General features: G+C 39.4%; 1 protein-coding gene and 1 pseudogene across 2 annotated transcripts; both read right to left on the bottom strand.

The window, feature by feature from the left end:
* Positions 1 to 1,048: 1,048 nt before the first annotated feature.
* LOC309516549 (olfactory receptor 14C36-like) lies at positions 1,049 to 2,512 on the bottom strand (the record flags this gene model as incomplete). Its single annotated transcript, XM_082195312.1, has 2 exons — positions 1,627 to 2,512; positions 1,049 to 1,137 (listed from the first exon to the last, which is right to left on the bottom strand). Exons 1-2 carry the CDS (start codon positions 2,450 to 2,452, stop codon positions 1,049 to 1,051), a joined length of 915 nt encoding a protein of 304 aa, XP_082051438.1. The 5' UTR covers positions 2,453 to 2,512.
* A 3,956-nt stretch (positions 2,513 to 6,468) lies between these two features.
* On the bottom strand, positions 6,469 to 7,428 carry LOC309516548 (olfactory receptor 14A16-like; annotated as a pseudogene). Its single transcript has one exon. The product of its transcript is annotated as an olfactory receptor 14A16-like (transcript).
* Positions 7,429 to 10,933: the final 3,505 nt, after the last annotated feature.

Genomic DNA, 10,933 nt, shown 5'->3' with positions numbered 1-10,933 from the left:
GCAACTCATCTTGGGTTGACAGGTGTGTCTTGGAGAAAGAACTTGTTTCAAACAGCAGTAAAAGAGGCAGGCTTATGTGATAGGAGACATATCTACCTGAATCATTTTGTTCTCTAAAGATTTACTCCCTGTTTCCCTGAATAGCTCAGCATTAATGGCACAGAGTGGCTACAATGCTGACTTTTCTGACTACAACAGCCTACTTTCAAAGTTTGCAATCTAAGGCTATGTTGCATTGCATTTTCCAGTTGTCAATATCCAGTGATACCCAGAGAGCTCTTCTTTTGAATTTCCAAACATCCCCACATGGAATAGGGAGGCAATGTTTAAGTCATCCACCCAAGGGAACAAATGTAATAGCTGAATTGTAGCAGAGGCTGAGACAATGCCAGCTCTTTAGCATCATTCTAAGGAATGGAAGATTTTCCTTCATCATTAGGTAAATTGTTGTACAGCCACAAATAATCAAAGATACTAGGGAACACCAAGAAAAATTCTGATAACCATTTAGCTTAAGGTTAGCAGATGTCCCCGTTTCCCGGGGCAGTCCCCGGATTTACAAATCAGTCCCCTGACAAAATCCTATCATTCCTACTGAAGTTGAAAAGTGTCCCCAGATTCATTGGAAAAAATCTGGTAACCTTAATTTAGTTGCAATACAGACACACATGCATTAAAGTAACTTGGGGTAATAGCATCAGAAATATCCTTCCCCTCAAGAGAATATAAGAGCAAAAGAAGATTTTATGTGGATGCAACCAAAAGTCTATTTAGGCCAGCATCCTATTTTCCAAAGCAGACAACCAGATGTTTTTGGAAACCCATAAGCAGAACCCATTCATGCAACTGGTACTTGAAGGTATCTGAACTTGCAAGTTGTGATGGACATCATTACTAGTAGCTATTGAGAGATCGTTTCTTCTCTGAATTGCCTAATCATTTATAAAACTGTGTTAAATTCACCACATCTCATGGCAACAAAATTATGTTTAGATATAGTAGCAAGGAGGGTTACATCATGAAACACAGCCCTCTATGAATGAAAGGTTTATATTCCAGAGAAGTGCAGCAGCAGATATGCTTGGTAGATGCACTGGATAGAGCAAGCTTGCTTCAGAAGGCTGAAAAGTGGGGTGCCTAGCAAGCAAAAAAAAACACATGAGAAGATAAGGAATAAGAAGGGACAGCTTCTTCATCCAGAAAGACTAAAAGGGGGTGTGAGTAAGCCCTGTTATAATCAGTTTGCCTGCTCTGAGGTAAATGAGGTTATGATTGCAGGCATAGTCATGTATAGAGTAGATACCATATTTTTCCGTGTATTGCACGATGCTTTTTTGACACAAAAACATGTCAAAAAACTGGGGTTGTCTACATATAGAGGTAGATAAAACATGTATAAGTCATAATGCTTTCCAGGACACAAAATACAGAAAGAATGATCTCTCTCAGGTTTCTGTTTGCAAAATGGCAATATAATTTATTACTGCAGAAAACTGTTACAGAGATAAGATTCTATATTAATAATATTGTATTATTATTATTATTATTATTAATCTGCATTACAAGATAAGATCAAAGAGGAACAGGATTAAAGGCAAATGGGAGGCATCTTTTTAGTTTTCTTACCAAAATTAAAACTCAGCAACTTCCACAAGGCAGTTTTGACATCTTTGTTCCTCATGCTGTAGATTATTGGGTTCATCAGTGGAGGCACCACAGTATATAACACAGCAAGCACTTCATCCAGATGGTATGGAGAATTAGAGGTAGGCATTAAGTAGGTGAAGACAGAAGTGAATAATAATATGCAGACAACTGTGATGTGGGGAATGCAAGTGGAGAAGGCTTTCTGCCTGTTTGCCATGGAGGGCATTCTAAACACTGCAGTAAAGATCTGCACATAGGACATGACAATGAACACAAAGCAACCAAGACAAATTGCTGTACTAAAAAGAAGGGCCCATATTTCATTGAGGTATGAATCAGAGCAGGAGATCTTAAGTAGGCGTGGTATCTCACAGAAGAACTGGTGGATGACATTGGAGCAGAAGGGCATTGAAAAAACAGTAGCAGTGTGCAAAGCAGCATTGAGCAAACCACACATTAATGTTCCACCAGCCATCTGGATGCAACTACTCCATTTCATCATGGATGCATAGTGCAAAGGGTGGCAGATGGCCACATATCGGTCATAGGCCATGACAGTGAGGAGGAGGAGGTCTGATGACACAAAAAACACGAAGAAAAACACTTGTGCGACACATTGTGAATATGAAATCAGCCTTATGTTCATGATGGAATTAGCCAGAGATTTGGGAATGATGGTAGAGGTTGATCCAAGGTCCAGAATTGATAAGTTGAGAAGAAAGAAATACATTGGTGTGTGCAGGTGCCTGTTGACAGCTATCAGGATAATGATCAGAATATTTCCCATCAGGATAGCCAGGTACATTGCTAAGAAGATCAAAGATTGCAAAATTTGCCATTCTCGGTCCCCCAAAAATCCCAGAAGTAGAAAATTTTCAATGACAGTTATGTTGGGCACAGCCTCCATCATATTTTGACTGTTGGAGAGCAGAAAAAATTATCAATTCATTGCACATAAAAGAATCTATATTCTTGATTTTTTTCCACCAATTTCAGAATTCTATAAACTTTCATGTAGGATTTCTTTCTATTACTTTTTTGTTAAATATATGATACCGCCATTTTAGCTTTCCCATTGAATTGTTTTTGTTATGTACTAAAGTTTCACCCTGGGCCAGCAGGGGGATAGTGTAGATAGTTTTCACTCAGGTCCACGTCAGTTATTTTAGGCGGGAAACCCTGGGTTGTTGTTGCTACAATGTTGATAGCCGGCTGCCTATAAAAGCAGGCCGGCTGAGCTGTTTGCTGTTCAGTTCTGTCCAGCTTACAATAAAGAGCTCCTCTGGAGAAATCACTGTGTCATCTGCTATGTTCGCCCACAACATAACAGTTTTCCTTCCTTGGCTTGGAACCATACACATGTTACAGCAGCAAAAACAAAACAAACAAAAACATTCCACTTAACCACACCCTCAAATTCTAGTGATTTCCACCACCTGCTGCACTCGCCTTATGCCAGGCTTCCGCAACCTCAGCCCTCCAGATGTTTTGAGACTACAATTGCCATCATCCCTGACCACTGGTCCTGCTAGCTAGGGATCATGGGAGTTGTAAGCCAAAAACATCTTCACGGCTGAGGTTGAGGTAGCCTGCCTTATGCCAATGAAGAAAGACGCACCTAGCATTCTCCTGTGTCTCAGTCTCTTTGTTATTTGAACCCAATTTGATTTCTTTTGACATTATATTTTGGATCCCCTTTTAAGACAGCCCTGATCCGTATAACAATTCTGTTCTGTGTTAATGTCGTAGTTGTTTATTTATACTATCTTCCATTTTATACTCTTCTCTCTGTGATGGAAAACTAATGCAAATGTATGGGGGGGAGAGAATAAAACTATAATGTTGTCAGGAAAGAAGTGGAAATAACAGAGCATACATCATTAAGCCACAGTTTTTGTGGGATAGAGAATACTGGGAAAGCAGATTGTATACCTGAAGGAATAATAAGTTAGAAAAAGAAAGTAATAACTAATAGATAATAACAATAGTAATATTTTAACAGGGGGGAGAATGAATGAATGGAATTAAGCTGAGTGATTTAAATGGTGTCAATGAAGGAGAAATGGGGGGTTGAAGAAAAAATCTCCAAAAAAATTAGAGGTCAAAGATATAAGACTTACTTTATTTTCTCATGGGTTTTATCAAGTTGATATTTGCAATTCTGCTCCAGATCCTTTATTAGCAAAATTGCTTCTATTTACCTTGATTCTAGATGTCTCTATTCTTTTGTTCCCCCTCAATGGAGTACAAGCAAGTCAATTATATATCTTCCCTTCCCTTTTTCTTTCCTCAGATTTATATTTATTTCACATTTCATGCAATTGTGGGAGATTCCTCTCACTCTTTCCTCTGTCAGGTTCAAAATCTCCTCAGGCTACACAGGAGGAAAGGCTTATTTTAAACAGCAGCAAAAGGGACAGACTTATGTGGTGGCGGAAATATAAATCTGACTCCTATTGGTCTCTAAAGCTTAACTCCCACTTTCCCTGAATAGCACAGCACTAATGGCCCAGTGCCAGTGTCAATTAAATGTTCTATTCCCAGTAATGATTCTTAAGAGTTCTCACTGCATCAGCCTCTGCAACCATTTCACTATTGCATTCATTCTCTTGGGTCGATGACTTAAACATTACCTTCCTTTTGCATATGAGAATGATTAGAAACAGAAGAGGAAGGTCTCTCTGGGTCTCATTGAATATACAACAGAAGAAAGTTAGACAATTGGGATACCTGTTTGCAGTTCGGAGGGCGGTCAACTGTAGACTGAAAAGCGAATTTCCCTTCAACATTAGGGAAGCAAATATACAGCCATGAAACATCAAACATCGTAGGCAGGATCCAGCAAGGTACTCATACCCTTATAGCTGCAATGTGCACACACTCTTGACAGTTATTCAGGAGTGCAATGAAGGCTCCAACACCATCTTCTACTGTGGCCATCATCAATTTCTCCCCCCCCCCCCACTTCCCCCCAGTGTTTTCTGCTTTATTAAATTTAGTTGATAACATAACATATATGTAGTATTTCAGAAGTTACAAATAGAAGTCAGTTCATTCCTATACAATACAAAACACCATACCTTCTTGCTTGACTACATAAGACTGCTCGTCACCTCCCAATGTATTTACAAATTCTACTTATTCAGTTATACATATAATTATTACTTTGTTCTATTTATGTAATCCTATAATTTCTTACACCTTTTACAACCATTTGCTTTTTTGTTGTTGTTGATAAACACAGAAACCATTCAAATGCTACTATAGATGCCACACCGCTGTTGTATTTCTTTAAACATTTCTTGCACATGTCCCATTTTTGAATAAAGCTTTGATTTGTATTGCCTCTCAGCCTGTTAGTCATATGTGACATTATGGCAAATTCTAGTAATTTATTCTGCCAATCAATTTTTGTAGCCATCATTAATTTCACCATAGCTTTCCTAGTTGACTTCATCATCTTCAGTACGCTGCTGTTTTTCAGTGTCTGGGTCTCTTTTATACCAGTGTACCTAGGTGCCAAGGAAACATATTACCTGTTGTGGATATGTTTGCCATCTTTGCTTCTTGTACTGGGCTATTGTCAAAGGCTTTAAAGTTCCTTCAGTCCATTCCTAAATGTATCTTAAAGAGTTCTGGGTAGTGCAGTGAAGCTGTAGGTGGTGTGTTGAAGGAGTAGTGCTCTCCTAACATTCCAGTGAAGGAGAATCTCATAATTTCAGGTATTTCTGACCTTGTCAACCTCATCATCTCCTCACCTTTCCTCCTCTCCTTCCTGGTAAACAGCAGGAACTCAGTTGCTAGGAGGTCAGCTGAGAGCTATGTCCCACCACAGTTTCCACAAATGGTGTAGTGGGTATACAGTTCACTGGTGACAACTAGATGTCAGACAGAGCTATCTAGCATAGGGATGTGGATATAATATTGGGTTTAGGAACATTGAATGCGGTACATTCTATTCTGGGATACAAATTTCAAATCAACGGCATAATTGTAGAACAAATGTTACTTTACAAAGGTCATCTCCCAAGACTGGTGGTTTATTAAGTGTGTATTCTGCAAATATATTGACACAATAATAGTGCAGAAGTGGTAATTTGTTCAGTTTTCGTTTGCTCTGCAATGCTTTTCCAATGCTGCCACATTATTGTTGTCCAGAGGGGTCACAGTAAAGCCAAAATAAACCAGAAAATGTGTGATATGAAAAATTATGGGGTTTCAGCAGAAGCACTAACAAGAAATGAAGCAGCATAATCACTCCAAAGCATTTTCAGCTACAAATAGTATCGAATGAGAAATCACACATGATCCTCTCAATAGCAATGTGAGCAGATATGATCAGGAATGTGCAATAGGTGGGGGAGCAAGCAAGGATACTACATTACATGACAAAATAGTCTAAGCTCATCAGGGAAACAAACAAATTTCAGCCTATAGATATGTTACTTATCACTTTTAAGGCTTTCTTGTAAACCGGGGGGGGGGGTGTCCCAGACCACTTGCACATTCCTTTAAGCACCTAGACAGCTAATGAAATGAAGAATGCATATGGATAAAGAAGCTCTCTGTTTTCATATAGAGTCCAGCATACACTTTCAACATCACGTTCAATTTTCTTCACTACAGAAGGAAAGTAAATACTATATAGTATTTATTTGTTATTTACTTATTATACAAGTTTCTCATTCCATTCACTTCTTTAGACTATGGAAGGGAAAGATATACATACATAGGCAGCACAATGTATTTTTGCATAACAAAACAAATGTTACAAGACAATAATCTTAAGCTGCATCACAAGACAAGTTGGAAGAAGAAAACTCATAGGAGAATCAGAGCCATATTTTTATTCTTTTTAGCAAGAATAAAACCCAACAAATTCCACAAGGCAGTTTTGACATCTTTGTTCCTCATACTGTAAATTATTGGGTTCAGCAGTGGAGGCACCGCAGTATACAACAAAGCAAGCACTTGATCTAAATTATATTCTGAGTCAGAGGTTGGAATAAGATGGGTAAAAATGGCAGTACTGACTAATATGGAGACAACTGTGATGTGGGGAATGCAAGTGGAGAAGGCTTTCTGCCTGTTTGCCATGGAGGGCATTCTCAATACTGCAGTAAATATCTGAACATAGGACATGATAATGAACACAAAGCAGCCAAGACCTATTGTGAAACTCAAAAGAAGAGCCCAAATCTCAGTGAGGTATGAATCAGAACAGGAGATTTTCAGTAGGTATGGAATTTCACAGAAGAACTGGTGGATGACATTGGAGCAGAAAGGAAGTGAAAAACAGTACCAGTGTTCAAAGCAGCATAAAGGAAGCCTGCCATCCAGGCTCCACTTGCCATCCAGATACAGCTACTCCATGTCATCATAGACGAATACGTAGTGTAAAGGGTGGCAAATGGCTACGTATCGGTCATATGCCATGACAGTGAGGAAGAAGAAGTCCGATGACAGGAAATGGATGAACAAAAACAGTTGTGTGACACACTGTGAATATGAAATCAGCTTTATGTTCATGAGGGAATTGGCCATTGATTTTGGAATAATGGCAGTGGTTGACCCAACATCAAGCACTGATAGGTTGACAAGAAAGAAATACATGGGGGTGTGCAGGTGACTGTTGATGGCTACAAGGATAATGATAAGAAGATTTCCCATCAGAATAGCCAGGTATATTGCTAAGAAGATCACAAAGTGCAAAAATTGCCATTCTTGGTCCCCTGAAAATCCCATGAGTAGAAAATTGTCAATGATTGTTATGTTGGACATGTCATCAATAAGATTTTGGCTGCTGAAGGAAGAGCAGAAAAATAATGATCCCATGCACATAAAACAATGTGTGTTCATTCTAAAGTCTTATCCCCCCCATTAATTTTAGAACTATATTTACTGCCATGTATGATACTTTTTATTACTTTATTGTTAAATGAATGACCTCATAATTTCAGTTTTCCCAATATAGTATTTTACTGGACCCAAACAAATTTTGTGCCAACAGAAAGGCATTTCCACTAATAAGTCCCCAACCACCTGCAGCCTACTTGAGTCTCTTCAAATTGCATTTCTAAGGGTCCTTCAGTACAGAGAGTGTGGTGTTAGCAGTGTGGAAAAAGGCATAGGAAAGCCCTATTGCACAGACACAGATCTCCTCGCACCTCAGAAAGCTGAACTAGTTTTGCTAGGAACACTACCTGGATGGAAGAGTGTCATTGAATCATATGTTGGCCACCCAGAGTTCTTTCACAAAGACAAAAGTGTCATAAATAAATAAAATTACAAAGGTGTGGGACCCATGTTGTTAGGAGCCCCTTCTACAAAATGGCACAGAGGCTTCTCAGGGGTCACAGACAGATACAAGGATAGGCATATATTTCTTATGAAAACATATTAATTTTATCTATCTTGAGGATCCAAGTCAATATGATTCTTGTGAGTTTACTTTGCCATATGGTCCTATGCTGCAGGTGATTCCTTAACCTCCTGACTCACAAGCCATTATCTCTGTCCCCAATCTTGCCTCATCTTCCTAACAGGGGATATACAGTGGTACCTCAGGTTACAGACATTTCAGGCTACAGACGCTTCAGGTTACAGACTCCGCTAATCCAGAAATAGTACCTCGGGTTAAGAACTCTGCTTCAGGATGAGAACAGAAATTGTGCAGCGGCAGCAGCAGGAGGCCCCATTAGCTAAAGTGGTACCTCAGGTTAAGAACAGTTTCAGGTTAAGAACGGACCACCAGAATGAATTAAGTACTTAACCCAAGGTACCACTGTATCACATTTGGAAAGAAATAGTAGAAATTCCATACTATGTACAGGGTTTAAAACAAAAGTAGTAGAAGTCGTGTGGTGTGTATGGGGTGTTTGGAGAGGGAGAGTGTGTCTGGTGGGGGACACGTCATGCTCCTTTCTGGGGTAGTTTATCCTCCTTTGGTCCCCACCATGCACTCAGCTCTCACCTATGGCTCCTTGATGCTGTCTCCTCACATTTCATTCCAGTATGAGAGATCCATCGCAGTCTCTTCTCTGTTGGATTCACAGGTGCATGTTAGAGGAAAAGCGTCTTTTAAAAGCACTAAGAGGGGAGACTTATGTGATGGTGGAAGTATGTTGCTGACTTCTGTTGGTCGCTAAAGATTACCTCCTTCTTCCCCCGAATTGCACAGCACTAACAGCCCAGAGCCACTGCCAAAATAGGTCACTTTTCTAAGAGCAATAGACCACCTTCAAAGTTTTCAGTCTTAGGCTATCTCTCATCATGAATTGCTGCTGTCTACCTTTCTCAGGCTATCTTTCTCATGCTGCACGCACAGTGAGACCCAGGCAAGGATTCCTCTTCTGTTTCTTATCATACCCATATGGAATTGGGGCGGGGGAACTGCAATGCTTAAGTAATTAATGCAACAGTAACATTGTTGCATAGGCTGATGCAATGGCAGCTCTTCAGCATCCCTGCTAGGCATTGGGGAAATCCCTTCATCATTAGGGAAGCAATCATAGGCCTGCAAAACACCACCATTGTAGGCAGGATCCCTCAAATTGCAGATAACCATAGAATTGCAACATGCATACACTACATGTCCAGCATATGGAAGAGTACCGCTTAAAAGCAGTTTCCACCCATCCTACAGTATGTATCTCCCCACAGAGATATATGCCACAATAAATTTCTGACTGTTAAAAGTACCAAGAGATTTTTGTAGGTGTGTGGGTGAATGAGATGTTCTTTGACAATGAAAATTATACACCATTATACGGGTGTGGGACTTGATATTAATTGGGGGGGGAATCACTCACAACGCTGAAAACCCAGGAAAGTTCACAAAATCAGAAAAGTTTTGTAAAACATGTTTCAGCTTTATTTCCAATTCAACTTCAAGAGAACATGGCTATAGTCCACCAGTCATGATAACATTTCGAAAGGTATTTGTATTTGAAAGAGAAATATTCATATATATTTTTAATTGGAGATTTCTTGGTTTGCAAAGGTATGTGCAATGTCTCTTTTTCAAGTTACATTTTCTACAGATCAGTTTCATTTGTTGAGACATTAGTGTTATTTAAAAAGCACTGGGACTGTTCTCAGTGGAAGGCTCTTTTTCCCTTTCTTGTGTTTATTATGTAAATGATAGATGAACCTCTTTAAAAAGACAATAAAAAACTCACACTAACTCTGTTTTGGTTCCGCTTTAGGCACTGCACATGTCTGTCAATGTTCTTTCCTTCAGCAGACCATTGTGATTTTTTTTAAGCTATGGGGGCACATCATGACCTCACACAGGTACACTGTAATCCTTGGTTCTAGATTCAGGTAGGTAGCCGTGTTGGTCTGACACAGTAGAAATATCTATTTTTTAAAAATTAAAAATTGTCGAGTAGCACCTTAGAGACCAATTAAGTTTGTTCTTGGTATGAGCTTTCATGTGCATGCACACTTATACAGAAGTGCAATCCTGTTACAGATGCAGCCAAAGGCAGCCCTGAACCCCCCCCCCCAGACAAATCCAGCCAACTAGCCATATGTCATGTCATGCTATGTCATTCCCCACCATTGTCTAAGACCCAGGATAAAATGGAGGTTCCTCACATCCCTGGCTGGTGAGCAGAGTTCAGTTTCATAGGCCACAAATTGTGTGCAGAGCAGGTCTGATATAAGAAAGTCATGCAGCTAGATTTCTAGCACACCAGAAGACAGAAGAGGATATAGCTGGTTTAAAAACTACATTTTGACTATATAAAGGTACTATATTGTAAATATATATAGCATAAACCACACTAATAAAGATAAAATGAGGCCCAAGTAAACAATGTTAGAAAATAGAAATATAAACCTGAAGGTTGAACACCAGTTGGAAAAAAAAATCTGTTTCAATGGCACAGTCTTTTTCAATTCTGTCAAACAGGAGACTACATGCCAATAAGAACCACTATATGTATGTATGAATGAATGAGGCACTGAGGTGGTACATTAGAAAAATATGCTTTGGACAGCATGCAGGTGAAATGTGGATGCAAGCAGGGGATGGTTGAGGCATCTAATCATAGCCTGCATTTTTATCAAGGCTTATAGTTTGATTAGGGTCTGTATTTTAAAATGAGCTTAAAGATTTTCAAATGTTTTATGCCAGGCAGAAGACCAGCTGCCTAAGTACTTTGGCAAGATGTTTATCCTCCTGGACAAGGGGGCCCCCTGATTTATAGCAGAAAACAATTCTCAAAGTCGTAAAAAGGGAATTACAGGCTGAAGAGCAAGGTTACACTGACCCTACATA

Source organism: Podarcis vaucheri, assembly GCF_965113315.1.
Source record: "Podarcis vaucheri genome assembly, chromosome: 13".
NCBI lineage: Eukaryota > Metazoa > Chordata > Lepidosauria > Squamata > Lacertidae > Podarcis > Podarcis vaucheri.
This window is presented reverse-complemented; position numbering and strand designations above follow the sequence as displayed.